At 51.4% G+C, this 26,844-nt stretch overlaps 1 protein-coding gene across 1 annotated transcript in view; it reads left to right on the top strand.

Annotated features, from left to right (window-relative positions):
• The window catches only part of FOXK1 (forkhead box K1), a 68,242-nt gene that overhangs the window by 31,976 nt on the left and 9,422 nt on the right, over window positions 1–26,844 (top strand). Inside the window, exons 2-6 of the mRNA XM_072753251.1 lie at window positions 13,006–13,191; window positions 22,475–22,631; window positions 23,268–23,414; window positions 24,069–24,262; window positions 26,724–26,844. The exon at window positions 26,724–26,844 is cut by the window's right edge and continues 46 nt beyond it. Of these exons, the coding sequence (XP_072609352.1) occupies window positions 13,006–13,191; window positions 22,475–22,631; window positions 23,268–23,414; window positions 24,069–24,262; window positions 26,724–26,844 (805 nt within the window). The remainder of the gene's footprint in view (window positions 1–13,005; window positions 13,192–22,474; window positions 22,632–23,267; window positions 23,415–24,068; window positions 24,263–26,723) is intronic.

Below are 26,844 nucleotides of genomic sequence, written 5' to 3'. Positions count from 1 at the left end.
TGTCTCTCATAAATAAATAAAATCTTTAAAAAAAAAAAAAAAAAAAAAAAAAAAAAAGCTTTCCTTGAATTAATCCTGAGCAAGTTTAGAAGTTTGGTCACTGCCAACTTAGAACTGTCCTGAGATGTTGTAGGATGACTCTCCTCCTTGAGGACTGTGTTGGTGGCAAACCTAGAACAGGGTCCAAGCATCACTGGTGTTTCCTCTTCCTTTGGTGGCCGCCACTCAAAGTGCTAAACATGACCAAGTTTAAGAGGCAGGAGGACAGCAGGCCACCTCGGTCTGTGTGGAACAGGTAGGTGGCCCCTGAATTTTCAGTGAAGGAACAAGGGAAGATTGTGGAACAAACAAGGAACACGAGAGGCATCCATACTGTTTTCATTTCACAGCCCCTTCCCAGGGGAGATAGGTGAGCCATGAGCATGAGCCATGGCTGCCCTATGTCCCCAGGGAGGCCTTGCCCTCCCCACCGGGAGCTTGCTGCAGAGACACCTGCAGTAAGGTGACGGTCATGTCCTGCCCTCATCAACTGGTCAAGGGAATGGGGGTGTATGCCTTCCCCTGCTGCCTTCGAAGTGTCCCTGCTCCAGTGACTGCCCTTGCTCTCTTGTTCTACAAATCTCCAAGATGACGCCTGGATTCTCATCTTAGCCTCCAGTGTGTATTGGTAGGATTTCCTTAGCTGAAGGAGTGTTGTGTGGATAGATTTTCCACGACACTTAGCCAGAGGATGTCTGGAGCCCCTGTTGGTGACACTGCCGGGGGAGTGGAGGTGTGGACTAGTGTCCCGAGGGGCTGCAGCGGTGGCCCAGGGCTCACTTGTTCCACGGCAGGTGAGAGGTTCTCAGTGGCGTTTCTCTCAGAAATGTGATCTGCAAGAGTGTTATGGAAACAACATAGGCATGCGGGAAAGCCAGACGTGCAAGACTGGTCCGCTTGCCCAGCCCTTCCTTGGCCATGGGCCCCCTAGCCCAGCTCTCTGCCGAGTGCCTGCTCCTTCTCCTTTCTCCTCTGGGTTTGGGTTCAGCTCCCAAAGAGCCATCATCTTGCCCTGGAGCCTCATATACAGGGCTGTCTGTTGGAGGTGTGTGACCAAAAAAGCACGGCAGTCTGCATGAAGAACCCCAGAAGGGGTGGCAGGTGCTGCCATCCAAACGGGGGGCCCCACCATTTTTGGCTCTGTGAACCTGACTGACACTCACTCTCTAAGGCCGGTTCCTTCATGTATCAAAGTGAGAATGACAACGAGTGTGTCTTAGATGACGCTGAGGAAGTCCGTGATCTGGTGCTTGGAGGCAGTGGCCTGGCACCGGCCCTGCACCCCGTGCCCTCAGGACAGTGGTGTTGCTCCCCCTGAGTCATAAAGGTAAATGTTGCTGAAGAGCCTGTTGGTCAACATCACCTAAATGTGGGTTTAATTTGTCTTCTCAAAGTTGTTTGGCTTTGTTTTGAATGTGGTAAGCTGACTTCTTTCGAGGACTGCCTTTGAATGACATTGCTGGTGAGAAGCCTACTGAAGGCGAAGATGAAGCCGGTGCCATGCCCAGCAGGTCTGCTCCTTCCTGGCTGGCATCCGTAGACGGGCCCTGCTCTCTGTGGACACGCCTCCTTGTTGCCTTGGCAGGATTACCCTGGCTCCAGTGTGAAGAGTGGGTTCTTGCAGGAATCAGGAAGCATTTTCTCCCCCTGCCCTCTCTTTCAGGCACATATTGTTCAAAATACCACCATTTATTCTTAAGAAATCTAAGGACCTGGCATTTTCTGCTTCTTAGGTTTTCTGGGGCCCTTGGCATTTTGGGTTCTTGATTTGTGTGAGTCAAAATAATAATGGCATTGCAAAAGTAGCTCCCGGTGCACTCATCAGTCCCATGCCATGCACTAAGCCATTTTTTTTTTTTTTAAGATTTTATTTATTTATTCATGAGAGACACAGGCAGAGGGAGAAGCAGGCTCCATGCAGGGAGCCTGACATGGGACTCGATCCCTGGTCTCCAGGATCAGGCCCTGGGCTGAAGGCTGCGCTAAACCGCTGAGCCACCCCCCGGACTGCCCTAAACCATTTTTGAAACTCAACCTGCCCTTCTGGGATCTGGTGTATGGATAGTAGTTTAGTTTTTCCTTCAGTACGGAGTGCCTCCCGTCCTGCCCCCCCCCCATCCTGCCCCACCCGCTTTGGGGTGTGGGGTTGTGCGGTGTGCCGGGAGCAGGCCTGCTCAGGCCTGGACATATTTTGCAGAGTTCTCAAGCTCTGTCAACTGTGATAGCTTCCCAGACCCGGTCGCAGGCTTTCAGTTGTCCAGGGAAGTGGCTGGCCGCCAGCACGGTTCCCAGATAGCAGGGGCAGAGCCACACACGCCCCAGCTTGGCAGCACTGTCTCCATGCAGGTTTCATTTGTGCCTGTTCGCGTTTTCCAAATTAGGAAAGTAAACTGAGCTTGGCCTTGATAAAGCAAGGATGTGATTTGTCGAGCATGCAGACGCCAGCCCTGTTGTATTTTGACAAACGGAACCTTAAAAACAAACACAAACAGCAAGGCCTGTTTACTCTTGGGAGGTATCCTTGAGGTTTATATTTTAGGGTTCTCTCTCGAGGTTTGCTGCTGTCTTTGAGGACATCAAAAGAGAAAATCTTGAAATCTAACTTTTGACTTGGATAGCAATGTCAGTGTGAGGTGGGGACGGGAGGCCTCGTGGGTTTGCCTGGAACATTCCCCTTGTTGGCAAACTCATGCTTCCCTGTGGAAGGACAAGCCTGGCTGCAGACCTTCCATTTGGCGGTTGTGGTGGTGACGCCGTTCTGGCAGGCCCTCCCAGGCTCTGCCTTCAGCTTCTGGAAGCTTTTCCTCTGCCAAGTTTAACAAAATTGAACTTGTGCCTTTTTGAGTTTCCAGAATCCAGAAGATCAGCATGCAGAGCTGATTTCTGCTTTGTTTTCTGTTTCTCATCCCCTCCTACACAGTTCAACAGCTACTTTGTCCTGAAGTCTTTCCCTTCTGCTCCTCTGTTTTATAGAAGGAATGATAACACAGTGGCCTTTTCTGTAATATCCTCAAAGTACACGTATTTAAATAAAACTAGTGTCCGGAAAAATGGGGTGTTTTGATTACTTGATGTATGTAGTAGAGCCTTCGTTTGGTGCATGGTTACCTGGCACACTTAATAACAGCAGATACTAGGTTTTGACTACTAATGTATCATTATTATTGAATTTCATGTTAAGAGTTAGGCAGAAGACTTTCAGTTTTATAAATTTTCCTTATATGGAAATCTTCGGTGCCACATTCCAGTGGCTGGCAGTGTCCTACCCGACCAGTCCAAAATTCCTAATGTCACCTGGATGTCGTCCCCTGTAGGGTGGGGGTCTATGCATTACTAGTGCTCCCTGTGAAGAATTTCCTTTTTTTTTTTTTAATTAATTTTTATTGGTGTTCAATTAACCAACATACAGAAAAACACCCAGTGCTCATCCCATCAAGTGTCCACCTCAGTGCCCGTCACCCATTCCCCTCCAACACCCGCCCTCCTCCCCTTCCACCACCTCTAGTTCGTTTCCCAGGGTTAGGAGTCTTTATGTTCTGTCTCCCTTCCTGATATTTCCCAACATTTCTTTTCCCTTCCTTTATATTCCCTTTCACTATTATTTATATTCCCCAAATGAATGAGAACATACACTGTCCCTGTGAAGAATTTCCAAGTGTAAATGTGACTGTTACATCCTGTGTGGTGATTTCTTTTTCCAGGAGTGGAGGGGGAAGCTGTGTGACAGGGGGCAGTCTGGGAAGCCATCTTTTTTTTTTTTTTTTTTTTATGATAGTCAGAGAGAGAGAGAGAGGCAGAGACATAGGCAGAGGGAGAAGCAGGCCCCATGCACCGGGAACCCGACGTGGGATTTGATCCCGGGTCTCCAGGATCGCGCCCTGGGCCAAAGGCAGGCGCCAAACCGCTGCACCACCCAGGGATCCCCCAGCCAGCCGTCTTGATCAGAGGGCTGTTATAACAGACAGGTTACAGTCGTGGCACAGACTGCTCCCCTTCCCCCCCCCCCCCATTTCAGTGACACCGTGACCTCTGGCAGCCTGGCAGAAGGATGGCTGGGGTCTGCTGGTGGAGTGACTCCAGCCTCCAGACGGCACACAGGGCCACCACAAACACTGCCATCTCCACCGGAGCCTCTCTAAAAAGTGTAGACGTGCTTGGAGCGGCTGAGTCAGCGGCTCCTGGCCCACCCCGAGTGATGGAGTGATGGACCTCCCTTGCCTACCGCACGTTCTCTGATTCTTCAGCCAGTTGGCTCTACTAAACATAGTGAAGGTATATTGTCCGTGTCCTTGCAAAGTTAATCTAAGACCAGAAAATTCTAATCATTTTTCTGTGGCTTGTCAATTCCACGGAGGCCAAGTTTTAGCTGTCCCCCCTCCATCATGCCGTGGCTCTTACAGCACTTAGATTAGAATTTATCTCCCCCTGCCTTGTACCCACATGCTGTTTTATATGCCTTTACCTCTTAACTTTCGATTCCAGAAATAGGTCATCGTGAACTTGTGTTGCATGCGCTGTGTGTGTGCCAGGAGAGCAGAGCGACCGTACTGTGGTCAGCACCCTGCCCCAGGCAGTTAGCAGCCCAGAACCAGGAGCAGGGACCAACAGAACAGAGTCTTGAAGAGTATAGGTCCCTTAGGACAAGGCTGTGTCCTGTACTTCATGGCTGGCTCCCAGGAACTAGTGATGACTGAAGTGCTATGTCTGCATGGTAAGATCTGTGGGTCAGGCCAGCTGGACTTCCTGGAGTATTTTCCTTAAATTGAGTGGAAGGAAAAGGTAAAAGAGAACTGGAGTTGCTTGCGGCACGGCCCCGGTGTTTCTGTGACTGCCATCCATAGGGTCCAGTCTTGAGGTCTGCATCAAAGCCAAGCAGCACAGGACGGGCCCTCCAAGGTCTGTTCAGTCTGACACTGACCTTAAGGAGGCCAGGACACTGGAGGTGGTGGTTCTGAGCTTTGTGGTTCCTCTATTCACCCAGCTGGATGGTCTTCAATGATTTTCAGGCAAGTCTAGAAGGTATTTACTTTTCTGCCCCATTGACTTTCCAAACTGTAAAGCTCAGGAGCTTGCCTTACACAGTGAGGCAAACCAAACTTTTGGTTTGTTTTAAACCCAGTACATCCCCACAAAGGCATAAGAGTGTCCCTGGGAAGACCCTGGGGACCTTCCCCTAGGGATCCTTACCCTGCGCTGCCCACAGCTCTGCTGGGGTGCTCTGTGTCCCTTCTATATGACAGGAGAGAAACAGCCACGTGGAGGGTGGACCTCAGTGCCAGATGGGAGTGGTGGGTCATTTCAGGATTGTTCTGAGAGCTGGCAGGCTTCCTCCTGGGGCCAGCGGACAGAGCAGGTGTGCCTGGCCCATCACCTGCATTCATCAGGGTCTTCGGCAGTTTCCCAAACATGCCTGAGAACAAGGCTTTATGAGGAGTAGTTGTCTCCTGGGCAGTGCCCACTGGACACCTAGATTCTGGGCTCTCCCCCACCCAGATGACTCACAGTCACTGGTAAGCCTCTAGCCTCAGCCGAGTAACACTGTAGAAGTTACCGCAAATCCTCCAGGTGATACTGTAGAAATAACCTCAAATCCTCTACAGCTGGTAGGAGTCTCCTAGGAGCAGGATGTTGCTCCCAAGGAAGGAGGGTGAAGTAATTTTGAAGGGGTCAGAAACCCCAAGGTGTGCCCCCTTGGCCACCTCCTGCAGAGGGATGCCCAGGACTGCCGTGAGCCCCCACTTAGCAGGCTGTGTGAGACACGCGAGGGTCATCACAGCCACACCCAGCCAGCCTCCAGGGGCCCCCATCTAATTGCCTTCTCTACTCGGGCTTCTCAGGTGAGGGCGGAGCCTCTATTTTTACCAAGGAGCCCTGGCTTTGACCAGGCCTTTGGCTGCATTTCTGTGTTTTAGCATTCACCACAGGGGCTTGAGTATCCTGCAACCTTTTTTCTTTTTCTGTAGAAGTAGTTTTGGCTTGATTATAAATATATTGTTTATTTTTAAAAAGAAAACAGACCATACGTTTGAAAACATAAAGAAGAAAGCAGGGGTGCCTGGGTGGCTCAGTCACTGAAGTGTCTGCCTTCTGCTCACATCATGATCCCAGCGTCCTGGGATCGAGTCACCATCAGGCTCCCTGCTAAGTGGGGCATCTGCTTCTCCCTCTCCCTCCACCTCTCCGCCTTTTGTGCATGTGTGCCCTTGCTCTCTTTCTCTCTAATAAATAAATAAAAATCTTTACAGAAGGAAGCAAAGTTACTTCTCAACATGTATTCTTTAATTTGCCGTATATGTTTCCCACACCCAAGTTGTTAATGCGCTGACCGGGACACAGAGCTGAGCGTGTGGATAGGATCAGAACCGAGCCTGTGACCACCTGCTCCCAGGCTGCTCTGACTGGCCGGGGTCACAGCTGTGTAAGTCAACCAGCCTGAGAAAACAAGGCTGAGGGGTCAGTGCAAAAGTGGAGGGAGCTGGCAAGCAGTCAAGATCACAGCCTCGGTTCATAGAGGAGGAACGAAGACCAGGCAGAGAAGGTTGGGTTTTGAGTTTTTGTTGGTGTGTCAAGGACTTCACCAAGCTGGTGCCTGATCAGGGACTACAGTCCTCGCACTTTCCCGAATTTTCGGCCATCTGCTTCCCTTGGCTCTTCCTGGTTCTAGCTTGTACTGTTATTCCTGCCCCTTTGGTCTGCCTGTGATGTGCATCCCTAGCTTCACTATGAAGGTGGTCCCCACGGCCTGACAAGCCCCCATGGCTGCAGCCTCCCTTCTGCGGTTTTGGCTGTTCTAGCAAAATGCATTAAAGTATTAGTAAAAATAGATCTTTTAGGCTAAAAAAAAATGATTGTCAGAATCCTTTGATGTGGGGATTGTATATGTAAAAGTTTTACAAACCCACTTTCTGAACAGTCTTATTTTTCTCCCAAGTTCTTAGGAAAGTCAGAGCTTCTAGCTCCCCTGGCATTCTAATTCCAGACATAGGTACATGGGAACCGCTGTGGGCTGGGCCCACCCTGGGAAAGCTTCCTCTTTGCCTCCACCTGGAACAAGGGGCTGGAGCAGGGTGGGAAGGGAGGGGCCGGGCTGGAGGGGCTCTGCGGGCTGTTGAGTCATGTTTTGTGTGCCTCCCAGCCCTGCCTTCAGAACAGGAGGCCTGGCAGTGTTTCCACTGTTCTCATTCCCCCTGGGGCAGGACCACATGGTGGAACTGGGCCAGGTTTAATCCTCCATGAGGTTTCTGGAAGACCTGTCACACCTTGCATAATTCTAAAGGATTGGTTATTAAGTATTTGCTCCCTCCCCCCATTCACGAATATTTCATTTCATTTCTTTTTTTTTTTAAAGATTTATTTATTTATTTATTTATTATAGACCTAGAGAGAAAGAGAGGCAGAGATACAGGAGGAGGGAGAAGCAGGCTCCATGCCGGGAGCCTGACGCGGGACTCAATCCCGGGACTCCAGGATCGCACCCTGGGACAAAGGCAGGCGCCAAACCGCTGAGCCACCCAGGGATCCCCAAATATTTCATTTCTTAAAGGACATTGTAGCAACACTGAAAGAATGTTGTGATATGAGTGTGGGGTCCTGAAAGGCCCAAGGATCTTTCATCCGTCTTTCCCATCTCTTCTCAGAAGAACATCCGTATGCCATTGGCTGCTCACTGTGTGCCAGGCCTCACACTTAGTGTTGTCACTGCATTTGAAGAGACCTCCCAGGTCCCCGCACACTATTCCCACAGCTCATTCTCAAACCAAGCCTGTCTTCACAAGTCAGCCATTTGGTCTCTGCACTTCATCACCGAGTATCACACTCCTCTGTGGGCCAGCACTTTGTGAGTTCTTGGTATGCCTGGATTCTGTGTGTGCTTCTAGTCACTTTGCTTAGACCATTCTGCTTAATACTCTGAAGAACCCTGTGAAGTATGCTCTAAGGATACCCCGTGCTCCTTGATGAGGAAAGCAGGCCGGTGCATTAAGAGACTTGCCCAAAGATGTGCAGTGATGAAAGTGTCCCAGTAAATGGCCACATAATGTTTGTCTCTGAGTACACACCATAGTTTGTTCAGTGATTGCCCATAGGGAGCTCTTTAGCTGTTTACAGTCAGGATATAGTTTTGGTTTTTGTAACCAAGGTCAAAATAACAAGGGTGAAGTTGATACAGTCTTAACATAAGCTGCTACAGCAGCTCCTAGGCCTTTTCTATTACATTGTTGTGTTACCCAATGTCCATCTGATGGCCTACTGTGGCTGCTGCAGCTCCTGCCATCACATCCTCATTCTGGCCATTGAAAAGGAAAAAGTGTAAGAAGACGTTCTGTTCTTCTTCATGGCATGCCTGTTTGCATCCCATTAACCACCACGGTCTCATGGTTGCAGGAAAGGCAGCGAAGCATTGTCTTCATTTGGGCGACTGTGTGCCCAGCTGAAACTATTCACTGTAGGATGTGTATCCAGGGAACTAGCTGCCTCTGTCATAGTCTGCCTTTTAATCACCCATGTATTTGTCGTCTTCCAAAATAAAAACACTCCTCCTTATCAAAGGAGGCAGCCTCAAGTCCCGCTTATGACGACACCCTGTAAAGTACAGGATCTCTGGTGACTAGTGCATCCCTCCATCATAGCATTCCAGGTGGTCCTCTGTGAAATGCTGAGCTGAGCACAAGGAAGGGGAAGGTGGCCCCAACTCTTCAGTTGGAAAAGAGAAAAGCAAAAAAGCACACTCACTGGTCATAGACATTGTTCATGCCAGTTCCCACAGGGCCAGGCCCTGTGTCTGCATTCTGGAGGGATTTCTGCCCACCAGCTCCCTGGCCTCATCTCTGCCTGTCTCACTTGAGTGGTGGCTTCTTTGAGGCCTCCTGAAGCCATAGGCTTGCCGGGCTGGTGCCCGATCTCCAGCCATATGGCAGCTGCTTGAGAAAGATGTGGCATTCCTTCTCCCACAGCCCATTGCTTGGAGCCACTAAAAGCCACATCAGCATCCTTGCGTACACTGATGCTCACTTCCCCATGCATCCAGTCCCCAAAGAGTTCTTCTCTCTCTGCCTATTTCTCTCTCTCTCTCTCTTTTTAAGATTTTATTTACTTCTTAGAGAGCAAGAGAGCATGAGCAGGGGGAGGGGCAGAGGGAGAGAGAGAGAAGCAGACTCCCTGCTGAACAGGGAGCCCTATGTGGAGCTCAATCCCAAAAGCCTGAAATCTTGACCTGAGCCAAAAGCAGATGCTTACCCGACCAAGCCACCAGGTGCCCCTCTCTGCCTATTTCTTATGTCTAGAATGAAGATCACTGTATTTATATTGATATCAATAAGGATTAAACAAGCTCTTTTTATCTCCAACAATTTCCTGGCTGGTGGGGCAGGTGATGGGATTCCTCCCTAAGGACCAGATGGAAGTGAAAGTGAGCACCCCAGTCACCCCCAAATCACTTAGGCTCCTTCATGCCTGAGCAGGACCAGAAGCAGCCTTCCATGCTGTGATCTTTGACCTGTTGTTGAAGACAGTGGCTTCATGTGCAACCACAGGATGTTGATTTGCCTCAACTTCCAGGAGCCTTTGGCTCCCATGTGGGCCCAGGGACTGTGCATGTGGCCCCAGGGACTGTGCAAGCCTGGGGAAGACCCTAAGTATGGGAACTCTAGAGCAAGAACATTTCAGAGGAGCTTGAATGAGATGTAATTCACATAGCAGGCAGCTAACCCACTCAAATTGTCCAGGTCAGTGGTTTTGAGTCTGTTCACAGTTGCACAGCTACCACCGCAGTTGATTTTAGAATATATGTCTCACCCCTGACAGCCAGCCCACCATTGCCTCCAGCCCTGGGCCGCCCCCCAACTCCTCTGTCTCTGGACAGTAGGGCAGGGATCCTGGAGAGAGATCTGAAGTGCTGTCCCTCCCAGTGTAGGTGCTTGCTTGCCAGAGCTGTGCTCCAGGCTGGGGCAGTGAGTGCTAGAGTGCACACGCCCACCCGAGGCTGGGATACCTCGCGCTGAAGGCGGGCGCGCAGTGTGTGGTTGGGGTCATGTCGAATGTGAAGCACCTCCAAGAGAATAGCTTTAATTGCAAAACATGCTCATTAAAACTCCACAACCAGGGCGCTAAACCGGAATGAAAATATTATAGGGAGAGAAGTAATTGGTGAACCCGGGAACACCCTGGGGAGATGCCTGTTTAAAATTAAGTAGCTTCCTAGTGTTTTTCTTCTTAGGTAGGAGACAATTTGCCTCAGGATAATTTCTGGAAGAGTGAGTCAGGAGCTGCTTTTGAAATAGCTGCTGCAGTAAATAATATGAAAATGTTTATTGTTAAACTGTAATTGGGAATGACTCTTACGGTAGGAAATTGGCCCGTTTGAATCAGTTATAGATGGTGTTTGATTTTGTTACTAATTTGCTAACCCAAATCCCTGGCCTACAAAATGTTGTGTTTGATTTTACTAAAAACTCCACCTGTGTGCACATATTATCTGGAATCTTTGTTTTTGAACTGGAAAGTGTTCAGAGTCTCCTGTTTTATTAGCGAAGAACACACAACTACAGAGGCCAAGGCAGTAAACTCACTAGAGGTTCTAAGCCACTCTTCTTCCTGTATGCTGTTTCCCTCCATGTCAGTCCCCACCCTACACCTCGCCCTCACAGGGGACTCAGCAGTGCGCCCCCCCACCCCCCACCCCGGGCACCTCACTCGCCTCCTGAGAATCACACTGTGGTGTGAGGGTGGTACAGCCCCAGCTGGCCTGGAGCCTGGCCTCCCCATCCCCATTCCAAGGATTCTGTGCCAGCTCTTGTCTTCACCTGAAACCCTGTTTTCTGACATTCCGTTCTGCCTTGTGACCTCTGCTATAAGCCAGAAGCCACATCCTCTTTCTGGTTGCCTTGATGATTGTAGGATGCTATGATCTTGTGTTAGCGTGGGGACTTTCACGGTGTGGGATGTCAGAACTCCAGCTGTGTGCCCTTTTGGCAGGTAGTAGAATGTAGCTTGTGTTGATTTGCAGCTGCTGAAGGAAGAAACCAATGGTAAAAGACAGACACACTGCCTTTAAATACTCATCATTACTGCTTTCGTATTGAACACTGTAGAACGGGGCTGCATGCAGGTGCATGTGTGCACGTGTGTGCCTGTGTGTGTGAATGCATGAGTGTGTGTGTGTGTGTGTGTGTGTGTGTGTGTGTGTGTGTAGCCCTCAAGCATCTCCCAGGTTCCAAACTCTTTCCTTCCTTTTCTGGTTTGGAGACGGCAGCCCATCCTTGGCCATGAGCTGGGACAGATGCTGGCTCGGCTCTGAGTCCTATAAGAGCTGACAGGCCTCCAGGTCTGGGGAGACGAGGCCCTAGAGAGCGTCGGAGGAAAATGTGTGATGTAACTTTTAGCCAAAATACCGATGAAGGAGATTTCTGCTGGGTTGCGGGAAAACTAAGGAAAGTGGGAGCAACATCAAACGTTTCTTTAACTATGGCTTACAAGAGGAAAATTGCAAAATGTGTTTAAGTGGCCACGAGGGGCCTTACGCAGGACCTTGGGGGTGATGTTGACATGACACGACAGACACCCCAACCCCCACCCTAACGCTGGTGCTTAGACTGCATCTCCCAGAACTAGCGCAGCATCAGGAAATGGTGTCAGAACGCCTTCGTTCTCATTTTAGGTTTGGAACTATGAAGCTGGTACCTGTGGCTTCAACAGCGGCCTGGTACTTTGCTCCCCACCTCGGCTAAGACCCCGAGTCCTCATGCTCTTGCTCGGGTGTCTCTGGAAGAATCCGTACTGGCCAGTCCAGCCGGTTTGAGTTACGGACTTTCTCTGGGAGTTGCAGGCAGCCTGACTGTTGGAGCAGACGCTTGCATATGCTGCTGAGTCACTTCATGAGCGTAGAAAGCTCAAGAGTACTCCTGTGGGCTCACAGACACTCACTGCCTCTTGGGTGCCCAGAACCTGTTTTGACCTACTCTTAAATCTAGTTTTTTAAAAACTATTTTACTAAGAGAAAAAAGGGAATTCAGATGAAGAGGGTGTTTACTGCGTCCCTGGGAGTTTGGAGGTGTACTCGCTATGTAAACAAATAACATGAGCAGGAGTGGACCAGCAGCCTGCTGGCGGAGGCTTCGTGTGGTCATGCGGGGGAGGACTTTCACACTTCTCGAGCTGTGAATCACTTGGCATAACCTGAGCACCTTTCCAGAACTACTGGGAGAGCACCAAAGGTGGGAGTTTACATCCATCCTCTCCAGGCCCCGCCCCACGACACCCCCCATATTTTACAAAGAGCCTTATCTAAGCAATTGCTACAGGCAAGACTGTCGATTGTCTCTGCACAGGCAGCCTGTTCGCATTTGGTTTTGTGTTTTTGTTTGTAACTAAGTCCTGCACTTAGCAACTTGTTAAGGACTTGTCCGTCTAGAAGGTAAGTGTGCTGGATAAGTAACGTCCAGATTTTACAGGTAGATGTTCCTTGGAGGCAGGCGACCCAGGGTTCCTGTGGCACACACAAGGTGTGAATTGGATATGTGAGGCTGGGTTGGTTTGCATGCAGTCACCTGCCAGTAGAGAAACTGAGATGCTGAGGATGCTGCTTGTCATAGGGTGTCTATCTTTTCCACTTGCTGCATGAACAGTAATCATGGAATTTCAGTCTCTCAACAAGCTTGGGTACCCAGTGGCCATGCTGGTAGATGGGAGGTGACTCTGTGTGTCAGAGCCTCTGCTGGGGACTCACCTGGGTTCATAACTCTCTCTTCACATGTGCGGGAAAAGGAAGACCCGTCGTATCAGTGTTAGCAAGTGTCCTGATGAAAGCAGCACACATAGGATTTTTGGTTCACTCCCTGAACTACAAAATGACGGTGGGGTTCTGTTACAGAAGGCAGTTACGTGGTGACCTAGAACATTCCTCTGCCGACTCCCACCTCTGCCTTCTCCCCACCTGTTCTGCACTGACCTGTGTCCTCTCTCTTGTTGCAGGTGCACTTTTCGGTTCCCCAGCACGGCCATAAAGATCCAGTTCACATCACTATACCGTCAGGAGGAAGCCCCGGCGTCTCCCCTCCGGCCCCTCTACCCGCAGATCTCCCCTCTGAAGATTCACATTCCGGAGCCGGATCTCCGCAGCTTGGTCAGCCCCATCCCGTCCCCAACTGGCACCATCAGGTGAGTGACCTCCTCTGGCCTGTGCACAGGCTACCGTGAGCCTGGGCCACACAGTCCCCTCCACAGAGTCAGGGTCCCCGAGCTCTAGCAGTCTGTCTGAGGAAGAGGAAGATGACACAGAAGTTCTAGGTCTTATACAGCATTCTGTGTGTTTCTGGAAAATTACACAGGGATGGAAATTTTGGAACTATTTTAAGTGCATCAAAGGACTTGACGACTTAAAGAAAATCTCTGAAGAATTCTCTCACAGAGTGAGAAGTCCCTGCCTCCTTAATCACTTTTCAGTTTGCAGTTCTGTGTAGTAGGGGCTTTCTTTAAAAAAAAAAAAAAAGGCACAGGCATGATTTTTTTTTAAAGACATTGAAAATATTTTCAAGTCATATCTGCATATCAGGATTTGAACTTTGTTTTTCTAAACTTTATTGGTGAAGTTTTAGGAATCGCTCTGGATTTTGAAGGAGGGAACATCCTCAAATGTTCTCATCTTTGTCATGATGTACAAAGAACCTGTAGGGGAAGGTTTCAGGGAGATCTACATAGATGGAGACTAGCCAGGCTCTTGACTCAGTGCCACACAAGTCCTGCCTTCTACCCATTCTGTTACCTGTCTCAGGGTCAAGATTTACACATGTTAAACTATTTTACAACTTTGTTAAGGACATTCTCAGTGAAACTCGCTTTCCTTTTACTGCGTGTATGACCCCTGGGGTGCAGTGACCACTGTGCATTTTGGTGCTCCCACCACAGCACCAGCAGCCTCCCCCATGGCCAGTGTGTCATCGGTGTAGATGTCAGACCTGGAAAAGGCAGGTCACATCACTTCCTACAGGAGCCTCTGAGCCACACTTTGAAAATGGCTGCTCCAGTGGCGGGAGCTTTGCTGTCCCTGCAGCCGTCTTGTCGGATGCTGTGCCTTCCCTCACTGAGTGGCCCTGCTCCAGAGGTCCTCATGTTCTAGAATCACATGTCCCCCAGTCTTTCTGTAATAATCATGCCTCACCCATGCCTCTTATTTTCCTGCCGGGACGTGTTGCTGACATACTGGGAACAGTATACATTGAGCTGGCTTGGAATCGGTCTCCTGCAGAGCCAGTGAGTAGGTGTGACTTGCTCTTACAGAGAGAATGAAGTATCTAGTTAATAGAGAACCAGGGGCAACTGAGGCAGGCCCTTGCTGCCTCGTTGGGCCTTGTTTACCTTGTTGTAAAGGGAAACTCAGAGGTCCCGACTCTGGCAGACGGGGACAAGCAGCTGCTTACCAAAACCCAGGAGTGCGTTAGGTCCTGTACTGAGCACTGGGCCTGCAGTGTCTCAACTACTACTTGCGCTTATTTCAGGTTTCTAGAATGGCTCTGCTTTAAAACCCCAAACTGATCATGTGATCCCATTGTTGTTTCAGGTGGCTAACTTGAACTTATTCTAGAACCTGAGTTTTATGGTCACGCCATGAAAATGTTCCTACACTTGCTTACCTGTGTGTAGTTCATCTGTGAGTAAGAAGTCGTATATAGTGAGATGGTGTAGCCACGTGGAAAAACAGTCCAGCTCTTCCTCGCAGTGCTGAAGGGCCACCCTGTGAGCCAGCCACTCACCTGAGCAGCAGGAGGTTCAGGCAAGAGCTTGCACACAAGGGCTCAGGGCTCAGGGCAGCATTATTCATAATAGCCCCGAAGCAGAAGCAACTCAAATGTCTGTCATCTAATGAGCGGCTAAGTCAAATGTGGAATATTTACAATGGAATGTTGTTTGGCCATAAAAAAGGAATGAAGTGCTGACACCTGGCATAACTCAGATGACCAAGGAAACATAATACAGAGTGAAGGCAGCCAGATGCAAAAGACCACACACCGTTATGATCCATTGATAGGAAATGCTGGAACAGGCGGATCTAGAGAAAGACTGGCAAGTGGTTGCCAGGGGCTGGGGGTCAGAGGAAGTGCCAGCCAGCTGGTATGGCATTTGTTTCTGGGGCAATGATGCAAACGCCTTGGAATCAAACCGTGGTGATGGTTGCACAACTCTTGAGTATACCAAAAACCCCTCAGTTCTTTAAGGGGGGAATGACATCTCCGTGAAGCTGATACCGAAACTTGCCTGTGCTGACCCCTTTACCCAGCAGTACTGTAAAGCAGCAGCGGACACAGGGACCAGCAATGTTTCACGCCTGTGCCGCTGGCAGCTGGGGGCTGGTCCTGGGCAGTGAGGGGCTGGTCGTGGAGGACCGTTGGCACCCAGCAAAACCCGAGCAGTCGGTCGGCATGGGATTGTTAATTATCAGTGTATAGTACAGCCAAATAGATGCATTCTAAGAGAGAAAAATATGTTGGTTTATACCTGGAGGGCTTCAGAAAATAAATATATTTTCCAGTAATATTCCAAATCAACACAGTAGCCACCCAGTTAAGATATTCAAACCAGGCTTCGGGTGCTCCTGTAGTTTTTGTGTTGGAAGGGAGGCTGTAGCCGGAAGCAGTTAAGGGAGCTGTTGAAGCAGAATTGGGACTTGAAGCAGGTGTGGCCTGTGAGGGGCCAGCCCTGGGGCCGGAGTGGGGGGGTGGGTGGACGCTGTGTCCTGGGCTCCCCTTCTCCTGTTCATCTGGCAAAAGATTTGGGGAGAAGATAGTCATGGTGGGACCAGCCCTCTCTCCCATTTTTGGCCTTTAACTATCACAGAGGATTTCTGTTTACATCCGTTTATCTTGGCACTGTGGAATCCAATCGAGTGTTTAGAAACCTCAGAGGCCGCAGTGGTTTCGCTTGCCAAGATCCTGCTCCTCTCCTGGGCTGTGGTGGGGCGGAGCCTCGGGTTTACTAACAGCCACCACCCCTGTTCTCACCACCCCTGCTCTAATCCCCGGGACGCTCCCTCCCACCCCTCCCATGACTGAGGAGGGGAGGAGGGCCTATCTCTGCAAGGGGTGGGGTGGAGGGGGTTGGCACCCCCGCGGCTGTCGCTGCCGTCCCTTTTGACGACACAGTGGGAGGGGAGGACACCTCTTCTCCTAGTTTGGTCCTCCCTCGTCCCGCTCCTGCTATTGGCCAGCTCCCCGCGTTGCCTGGGGGCCCCAGTGTGGGTTGCTTTTCTCCCAGGCCCCAGTTTCTCCAGCGCCCTGCCCGGGTCTCTGTCCCCTCCAGGGTTTTCTGAGCCACTGGAGACCCTGTAGGAACATTCTCTCCAACCAACAGTCCCCGCCCCACCCTCCGACCCTGCCCGCCTCCCTTTCTGTTTGACTTTTTTTTTTTTTGCTTCCCCAGCGCTGTGGGCCAGGGGGTGTGGCCACCTGTGGTTGGGTTTGTTTTGTTTTTGGGCGTTTGTTTGTGTTTTTTTTTTTTTCACTGATGTACTCCACCCAGAAAATGAATGAATGCTCTTTGAAATAAATTCTGCTGTCTTCAGCAGCATTTTGCTGACTTTTTTTTTTTTCATTTTGCAAAGAAGTGTTTTTAGGAAGAAGAAATCGATTAACCGTTTTCTGGGTTTTACAAAACAAGAGACCAACCTATAAAGAGCCCTCAGAGCTAAGAGTTTTAAAGCCAGAGCTGAAATGAAGCGGGAGGAAAGAGGCGCTGGTCATCACTAAGAGCCAGATTTTACAAGCTGCTTCTTTAAGAAGCTTTTCCTTGATTTTTTTTTTTCAGGGTAGAGATCAAAAACCAGAGTAATTTGTGCTGGGAAGTCTGGCAAAGTCTAGGCCACTGCCTTCAAAATGAAACCACCCCTAACCGTCCTGTCATCTTCAGGTGCAGTTCCACCTCATTGGTGCATGGAGCTCGGCTGCCTGCCCTTCCCTGTCATCTGTCCCGTCCCAGGAGAAGTGCTTGTGTCCCTCCGCAGACGGGCCCTTGTGTAGGGTGGCGGGTCCTTCCAAGGAAGTGACGTATCTTTCCTTGGGGTGATGTTTCCTGCGTCACCGCTCCCAGCTTGGCCTCCAGATACTTCCTATCGTGCCAGCCGAGGCCCTCACCTGGTGGTCTTGGAGCACATCATCCGTGGCTCACCTGGGGGCCACTTCCTGGCACCTGTACCTGTGGACTCCCGCCCTGCCCCCCCGCCCGGGCCCTTTCCCAGCCCAAGAGCTCCAGGGAAATAAAAATTGGCTTATCCACACAGAAAGGCCGGCCCTCCTTTGTATTTTCCCTTCTGCCGAAATCCATGCCACAGTGTGTTTTGGCTCTAGAATGTCGAAAGAAAGTTCTTGTCTTTATGGAGGTGGCCGTGTCCCGGTTCATGGACACATCTTATGGGCCCTTTGAAGGTTCATGCTTTAAGTGTTCTTGGCCGAGCCTTCTGGGTGTCGCCCGGCCTGTGGGCACATGACCCAGTGACAGAGGGCCCTTCCCAGGCCTCACGCTCTGGGCGGTAGGAAGCAGGAATAACCTGGAGAACAGGAGCTGAGTGGGCGCGGGGACTGCGTGCCCCCCAAGGTCTGCACCAGGCGGGCTGCTCCTCGGCATGCACACACCTTGTGATGTCTGGGCTGATGACTTGCCGACTGTTGTGTGCGGGGCAGGATGCATTTCAGAAACGAGCTATGCTTTTGAGCTTCACAGGATTCCGCAGCATCACGTTTATCTTAAGCATCCCTAAAGAGAGGTCTCAGAAGCTGCCATCTGAGGACCTTCTTTCCCTGTTCTCCTATTTTTTTCAGACTACAGAAAAACTGTATGCAGTATACAGAACTCAGACATTTCAGAAAATGAAGCTCCCCCACTGTGCCATTCCCAGGACAGGTGCACGGGGCACGTCTCTAAATGCTCCCAGTGGCTCACTTGGAGATCAGATGCTGGCCAGCAGATTGCGCATAACGGTTGAGCGTGGTTCTAGCTGGTGGCACCAATACTGATTGTGTTGAAGCTTTTACAAAGTTGGGTTTTTATCAAAGGGATAAAAGAGCCAAAGGGTACAAGAACCAAAATGTCCACCACGGTGGCACCACGGGGACAGTCCCTGCCCGCCTCAGTGCTCTGCCAGTGTTTGCTCATCTCTGCATGGCCCACTATGTAATTCTCTGGGCCTCTCGGCGTGTCTTGTGTCGACTTCCTAGGTGGAAATTAGGGGTTTTGTTTTCCGTCCCCACCCTGGCACCTCAGGACTGTTGGGTCAGTGAGCGTTGGCGATTTCTTAGCCTGCCTGTGCCAGCTGCAGTGCCTACCTTTCCTCGCTCCTGCTCCGGCTGCCCCCGCCTGGGGGGGTCTTCGGGCCTGTCTGCTGTGTTTGGTTCAGGCTCCGTGTCCCTGTGACTGGCACATCCACCCTCTTGCCCCATCAGTGTCCCACACTCCCAGCTCCGTCTGTCATGCCGACCTGTTGGGAAGACCCTTCTTGGATGCCCAGTCTCCTTCTACCTGGACCAGCCTGGGGCACCTCTGACCCTGGGATCGGCTTCCGGGTAATTCTGGGAGCTCCTTCTGCTCAGTCTGTCTTTCCATTTCCCTGATCTCCTCACTTTTTATTAGGGAACATCCTCTAGCTGCTTCCTAGGAAAGAATTCAAGACAGGTGAATTAAAAAAAAAAAATCTTCCATGCCAGAAAATCATCATTCTCCTCCATTCACACTCTCTCCTCTGTGGACACAGAAGCTGCCTAGGCCACTCCTGGGACTCCTGGGAGTGTCCCTTCACACTCTCTCCTCTGTGGACACATTTTTTCCTGACAACTTACAATCACTGTCTATCTTTGAGTGTTGTCGTTAGAGAGGTTGGTACTCCTCTGGCTCAGACCCTCTCAGACCTGCTGTTTGCAGCGTCCATGCATTTGGGGCACCGGGAGATGACCCTCTTGTTTCCGTGGAGCTTCCCCCCTGCTCATACCCCTCACTGTCTGCCCTCCCTTCCGTTCCTGGTGGCTTCCTGGGCCTTTTGGGGGCTTTCTGGCTATACTTACTGAACTTGCCTTTCTCCTCTTTTTAAAATTCTAAGGACGTTTCCCTGTCTTCTGCAAGTGCATTAGCAGCCTTCTCACCAGCTAGTCACCATGGTCTGTTCCATTCTGGGGTTGAGGCCACACTCTGTTTCGCTCTTTTCACCCCCTGCTGCCCCCTGCTTGCCTGTGTGGGCACCACCAGGTCCCTCCTCACCCCACATGCCACAACCCCAGGGCACCTAGGACCGGCAGGCACCCGAGTGTTGAGGGCCCTGCAGGGCTTGGGGGCACCCTCTACAGGTGACAGCGGACACCATGGGAAAGGCTCACTGTGGGCACCAGGGACAGACTTCATCAGCTGCCCTGTTATGCATGGGTTTTTCTCAGCTTAAATTCTTACCATCATAGTTAGACTTGGAAACACCTTTTCCCATCAGGCTGTTCATTCTTTTCCAATATTTGTAAACATAGGATGCAATGTCATTGCCAGGTATGACTTGCGTGGTTACAGGGGTCCGTCCTTGGGTTTGCCCTGGTGCCACAGCAGCCCCAATCCAGAGCAGCTGCTGGCAGGACAGGCCAGCCCAAGCAGCCACCACCCAAAACCATAAACTTTTCTCACCTGAAACAAAAGCATGACTTAGGAGCTATTTTCCCACCAAAGGTAGAATCAGCGACCAATGGTCTAAAGTGCGCGTTCAGTTTCATTTCCACCTTTAATCTTGAACCAGGAAGAACAGGCATTTGTTTTGTGTGACATCTGGTAGGTCACGGCTGCTCGGCCTCTACTGCTTTACTGTGTGCCTACATTGAGACTTCCCACACACCTGGACAGTGGGGGACCCCCCACACCCACAAAGCGAGCAGTACTTTGCTCAAGCCTGGCGCCCCAGGAGGTCCCTACCATGTCCTCTCTCTCCTATTCCCTTCAGAGTTACACATGTGTGTTTGTACTTGAATTATTTCCAGGGTGCTTTGTGGCTCAGTCAGTAGGGCAGGCAACTCTTGATCTCAGGGTTGTGAGTTCAAGCCCCATGATGGGCATGAAGCCTACTCCAAAAAAACCCAAACTTCCCCCCCCCCCCCCAGCTTTTGCTAGAAGTGAGGGAGATTTTCAGTGGGGCAGGATACAACTCTGGATGGGACACTGAGCATCCTGGTGGGCTTCCCTAGTGTGTGAGAGCCTTGCTGTAAGCCCCCGGGCCGCCATCTGACACTCACCCTCTGAGGCCCATCTGGGAGCCCACCTCACCTGGCATCTTGCTGTCGTCCTTCTCTTCAGATGGCAGCATGATGCCAGGGCAGCTGGGTACCAGGCACAGCCCTCTCCGTGGAGGCCAGACTGTGGCGACAGCTGAGTGGGGTTCAGGGAGGAGCTAGCTGCTCTGAGGCCAGAAAGGCTGTGCACAGACACACGTTCTCCTGGGACAGGCCTGCTGGGCAGCTCTGGGGTCACAGCCAGGACCTGCCCAACCGTGCTCTGTCAGAGGGGCGATGGATGTGTTCAGGAACAAAGCAGGGTTGACAGGGCTGCCTTTGCCCCGTGCATCCAGCACTTCTGCGTCGTTTGGCAGAACACAGTGCAGAGAATCTTCAGGAAAAGCCCCTCACATCAGGGTCGTGTGACCATCTAACCACAGCTTCATGCTGTGTATGGTGGCATTTGTTTCCCAAATGGCTGCATTTGAGAAGCCTGCTTCTGAGCGTGTGAATGTGTTACTTGAGAGAGATTTTCTGTCCCCCTCCCACCCTGACATTACAAGCTTGGGTTTTACATATTTGGTTCTGAATTAAGTTAAGAAAAGCTGCTTTTGTTACTGTTTCCTGCCTTTACCAAGCAAGCCTGCTTGTGTTGTGGGAGTCTGTTCTCATACACCTATCTCTGCTGTGTCTGGGGGAACCCAGCAGAGAAGAAGAAGACTTATCAGATAAGAGTCCTTGCAATCCGGGATGTCTGAGGGGCTCAGTTGGTGATGGATCCTACTCCTGACCTCTGCTCAGGCCTTGATCCCCACCGCGCTGGGGCTGTGTGGTTTGCGCAGGTTCCTCACCACGAAGGAATAATGGCCAGAGTCAGCTGAGGTCCCTTTGTCCTGTCCTTCCTAGTACCTGTTGCATGAGGGAGACAGCCTCTGAGCTGTGATTGCTGACTGGGCCTGGGGGAGGAGGAAGGTTCTGGGGGTGGGGGTGGGGTGCGTTTCCAGGAAGGAGCTGGGCGGCTGGGTCAGTGAGCATCGGAGTTGGAGTTGTGGGGATTGGGGAGGTATCTTGTCATTTGGGCAGAAAGGAAAAGGATGTTTAGGCAGGGGAAATGGGACAGAGGGGAGGACGCAGGAGCACATAGGGCATGTTCTAAAACCTGGGGCCTTCTGGATGGTTCCTGTAGGGTTCTGGCCTTGGAGGAGCTCTCCTGAAGGCAGGGGCCTGAGTTCTCTGTGACTTGAGGGGGGTGGAATGCGGGCACACTGGCCTTGTCCCTGCTCCTGGGACAGTGGGGGCCAGGGCGCCCAGGGGTCCTGCATGAGGCTGGCGAATGGGGCTCTGGTCAGCGCCTAGCAGGGGCACCTCTTACCTGGGCTTGTTACCCACTTTTAGTGTTTGTATTGGTTTCCTGTGAATATTATGTAACAGAATTAGTTTTCAGAATCAGAATTTGGTTGTAACTTGATAACCAAAGTCCACCTTGTTAACGAGAGGCATTGTGCCAATGCCTGTCGCTGGTGAGCTGGGCCAGGTGAGCTCCCACAGGAAGCAGGCCAGGGTTCCTGCAGGCCTGGCACCAGCAGTGTGTGCTCAGAACCCGCTGGAACTGGGAGTGGCCTTGAGCCACGAGTGTGTCCAGCCCATGTATTTGACTGCAGTTTCTCACTTTGGATTGGTACTGCAGCCCAGGAGAGAGAGCCAGTGTCAGTAGAGGCTGGAGCAGTAGCTGTGGCACCAAAAAACTGGGGGTGGTCTGGCCCAGAGGTCCTCAGCCCTCTCTCAAGTCCTCATCTCCCCAACCTTTGCCCACAGCGCCCTCGTGTGGACAGTGAGCATGCGACAGCAGCAGCAGGGCATGGTCAGCCCTGCCTGCCCGCTGGCTGTGTGCAGAGGGGAGTGGGGATCCGAGTAGGGGGCCTGCTGAGTGGCTGCCATGTAAACCTGCCTCTCAGGGCCCACGGTTCCCCACCGCAAGCAGAAACTGCTGCTAGAATACCCCACATCGCACCTGCCATGCGTGGACGCAGACTGTTTTCTGGTTGCACTTGGTCCGTCCTTTATCAAAGGCCAGGTGCAGTGTCATGACAACACAGGAAAGAAAGGGGTCGAATTTCTCTGTCTCCCTGCATCACCCAGCCGGGTCCTGAAATCCTGTGACGTCAAGTCCTCCTCCTTTTCAGGATCATGTACTTAGGACCTGTTGTTTCTCTCTGCAGTGTTCCCAACTCCTGCCCGGCCAGTCCACGTGGAGCCGGGTCATCCGGTTACCGCTTTGTTCAGAATGTGACCTCAGACCTGCAGCTGGCAGCAGAGTTTGCAGCAAAGGCCGCCTCAGAGCAGCAGGCAGACACGTCTGGAGGGGACAGCCCTAAGGTCTCAGGCCTCACGGCACATGGCCATGTGGTGACCGGGCATGGGGCACAGAGCAGCCACACACAGGGCTGTGTGTGGCTGCTCCAGTGAGGGTGACGGGCTTCTGGGGTGCCAGCCTGAAAATGAGCTGCACTCGGAGGCAGAACACTGGCTCTGCCTGCCCATCCCCCCCACCCCCGAGAGCAAGCATTTGCTCAATTGCCAACATCACACTTAGGCCCCACGCACACTGTTCTTTCCCACTCTGCACCTCATTAGCATTCTGTCCTTGTCTCATCTGTTGGTGACAGGACAGTTTCAGGGTTTTAATTAGTCTTTGAGAAGAATGACAAGGTTTTCCTTACAACTTTGTATCTCAGCTCATTCTCTTGTGATACCTGTTTTTAAACCAATCTGTAGAGGGAGAAATTTCAGAATTAAAGTATGAAGAGAATTTGATTTTTCCTTGCATGGGGCAGGAATGGCTGTCCCTAGTTTTGTGCATGCACATCAGGGAAGTGGGTGGTGGTCCAGGGACCGGGTTAGGTGGGCATGCCCCTCCAGTCTATCCCAATTGGTAGCAGGACACGCAGGGTAGAGGTGAGGGTGGTGGCTTGGAAGCCCTTCTGGAGCTAACGGCATGCCGCCTTTCTTCAGGACGAGTCAAAGCCACCGTACTCCTATGCTCAGCTGATCGTGCAGGCCATCTCGTCCGCGCAGGACAGGCAGCTAACACTAAGCGGGATCTACGCCCACATCACCAAGCATTACCCTTACTACCGGACAGCTGACAAAGGCTGGCAGGTGAGGCCTTGGGCCCAAGAAGCCAGATGAGTCCATAGTCTTGGAACAAGGGAGTCAACAGGCTGTGGTTTTCTGTGAGACAAACAGAAAGTGGTAGAGGGTGTCTCTGTTGATGGCCCGTGGTGCATGTAAAATGAGCGATGGCCCCGAGTCCACATAGACTTCTCTCCCTCTAATGTGGAGAGGGATGTATGTATGTACCTCACGCTCACCCCACCTTACAGTGCTGCACTATGTTGGAAATGGACTGTACACACGTGCTCCAGCAGCAGCCCACATGTCCCATCATGCCATGGGCCATGCAAGACATAACTAAGCTGTGTCACACTTGTTTGGGACCGTTTTCCTCGAAGTTGCTCCTTCCCCCTGGCCAGTTGACTTAGTGCAGGCTTCGAACCAGTATGCTCCTGGACTCCAGCTTGTCCTTCTATTGCACTTTGTCTACAAGGAACGCTGTGTTGAATTTTACAAGGAAACACGACCACTGTGCCTTTGCACTGCCCAGTAGAATACGAGTACCTAGCGGCCCCATGGAGTGCTCTCGCTGGCATGAACGCCAGCTGCCCCATCACCTCTAGTCTTGTGGCTGTTGGGTTCAGATTTGGGGCTGGTTTTCTGACTTACTAATTGGTGAGTATCTCTGCTTGCCCACAGAATTCGATCCGACACAACCTCTCCTTGAACCGTTACTTTATTAAAGTCCCTCGTTCCCAGGAGGAGCCTGGGAAGGGGTCTTTTTGGCGAATAGACCCTGCCTCAGAAGCTAAGCTCGTGGAACAGGCATTCCGAAAACGGAGGCAGAGGGGTGTCTCCTGCTTCCGCACCCCCTTTGGGCCTCTGTCGTCCAGGTAAGCCCCTGCTCTGCTCCTTGGGCAGAGCCTGTCTTCTCCCACTGTCCACATTCACAGGAGCAGTTTTGTGTTTTCCACCAAGACCACCTCAGGACCAAAGAACTTTATGATGGTACAGTTAGTACACTCACCACTGGCTGCTTCTCTGACATGTCGGTTCTCAGAAGCTGAAACGTAGGTGGTGGTGGGAACAGTACCTAAACCAGAGGGTGTTAGAAGGGGACTGCAGCTCCCAGGGTTCCGTGGAAGCAAGCTCACTAGCAGGAGGGCTGGAGGGACCCAGTAAACCGCCACCCTGGCCCTGGTGAAATGCTGCGTCCTGAGGGACACACAGAACAGGGCTTGTTGAGCTCAAACAGGCTTTGTCATTGATGGAGCTGATGTTGGGATGTGGCCTCTGTCGGCCCTCTGGTCAGGGCCTCTCCTGCTCCGTGCACTTGTAGCCAGCACGGTCTGTCAGGCAAAGCTGCCCATGGATGGCCCAGAGGTCTTCCCGAGGTCACCAGTCCAGAGAAGGCATGGGTGAAGAAGAGAGGACAGATGCTCTCTGAAATTCTTCCCCTGGAATGAAATCTTGGAACCTGGTGCTTTGCACTTCATTGTTTGTCAGACGTGATTCCACGAAAGACTGCTCAGATGTCCAGAAATGTCTGATACAGGGTCTGTCATGATTCTCAGTTCTGTAACCAAACTAAAAATTGGAGCAAAGGTGACGGTTGTACAGATAAGGTAGGAACTCAGAACGTTCCAGCTGAGCTCAGATTTTCCAAAAGGTCCATTGCTTAAATAGGAATTCGAGAGAGATTTTGTTAAAGGAACTGTGAGTTTGCTAGTGCTGCAGTAGCAGAGGACCACAGACTTGGTGGCCTGAATGCCCAGTACCCTTCTCTCACACTTCTGCAGCCAAAGTTGGCAGCAGGGTGCGTTCCTCGGAGGCATGAGGGTATCTACTCCAGGCCTCTCCCAGCCTCTGCAGTTTTGCTAGTGATCTCCAGCACCCCTGATCTTATGCAGGCATCACCCTGACCCCTGCCTGCATCCTCCCCTGCCATCTCCCCAGGCTCGTTATTGTCTAAATTGCCCCTTTGAGGATGCCAGTCACTAGGTTAGGGACCATCCTATTGACTTCATATGACTCAGTTATTTTTGTAAAGATCCTAACTCCAAGCAAGATCCCTTGGGAAGCATTGGTGGTTTCTGGGTACACAGTTCAACCCCTTAACAGTGACTGGCACTACTTTTCACTTGTAGACCAGCCTATTGTCCAGCTGGGGGCATAGTTAATGGGACTGGCTTTGTGCGCCCAGTAATGCCTGGGGAACCCTGATAAGAGGTGTCTCTGGAGGATGACAAGGTGGGCCTGACTTCACGGTCACTTGAGAATTAGGGACATGATTTGATGAACCTGCATAGTGGCAGGCAGGAAAACCTTGGGCCAGGAGGAAGGCCCAGCAGGGTGTGGGTGTGAGCTGTGTATTAAGGAGAGGGAGAGACTCTCATGGCTGCAGAACCTAGATTTTTTAGGAGAGAGGCAGGGGGTGTGTTTGTGTTGGGTGGGAGGCAGGTAGGACGCAGGGTAGATTTGGTACAGAGTTAAAGAGGGCCTGCCAGGAATTTGGGCTCCTGTGGTCAGAAGGAAAGCCATCACAGGCTTGGGGGCTGGGATGGACCCAAGCATGACCAGTTTGAGTGTGGGCATAAGCACACAGACTGCAGGTCTGGGTGGGAGGCAGATGAGCCAGCCAAGAGGTGGGAGAAGCAGTAGGAAGGCTTGGGTGGCAGTTGGTGGGGTGGGCAGCCAGGTCTGTGCCCGAGGAGACCAGGGTGCCCTCAAGCACCCCTGTGTCTGGGGAGGCAGACAGCACCATTCACCGGGGGTGTTCATGGTGCTGATAAATGCAGAGTGTGAGGACTGATCTCTCCAGGCAGCCCCGGCGTCCCACCTCTGCAGATTTGTGTTGACCCCAGGGTTCTGTTCAAGGGACTGTGAGTCCCCTGCTGTGCATCCGGTTGCAGGCTTGCCTTCACTGCGTGAGCTGGATGACAGTGCTCTGGCTGAGAACCTAGGCAGACAGTGACAGTGGGAGATGAAGAGCTGTGTGCCCAAAGCCTATGTTTTTAATGCAACACCGAGCCCATTTTGTGGAAGACTTCAGGTCCCCTTCAGGAAGTAAATGCTTGGGGTTGTGGCTTTTGCTGGGAAACCACAAATAATGCAGTGTCCTCCCACTTACTGGGGTTTTCAGTGCCTGGCTGCTGTTCTGTTTATCGGGTAGCTCATTGTCACCATGGAACATTACGCTAGTGTTGGAAATGCCTCGTGAGGACAGAAGCATCAGGAAAGGCTGACAGAGGCACCATGTAAGATGGATGTTACAATGTTTGTGTTTTGTTAGACATTTTAGTTTCTTACCTCATTTACTTACTTCGATGGTCCTTTCTCTTCTTTTTTTCTCAGGAGTGCTCCAGCTTCACCCACTCACCCTGGGCTAATGTCCCCTCGTTCTAGTGGCCTGCAGACCCCAGAGTGCCTGTCTCGAGAGGGCTCACCCATTCCACATGACCCTGACTTTGGGTCA

The sequence above is a fragment of the Vulpes vulpes genome, chromosome 3, assembly GCF_048418805.1.
Source record: "Vulpes vulpes isolate BD-2025 chromosome 3, VulVul3, whole genome shotgun sequence".
In the NCBI taxonomy this organism is placed as follows: domain Eukaryota; kingdom Metazoa; phylum Chordata; class Mammalia; order Carnivora; family Canidae; genus Vulpes; species Vulpes vulpes.
This window is presented reverse-complemented; position numbering and strand designations above follow the sequence as displayed.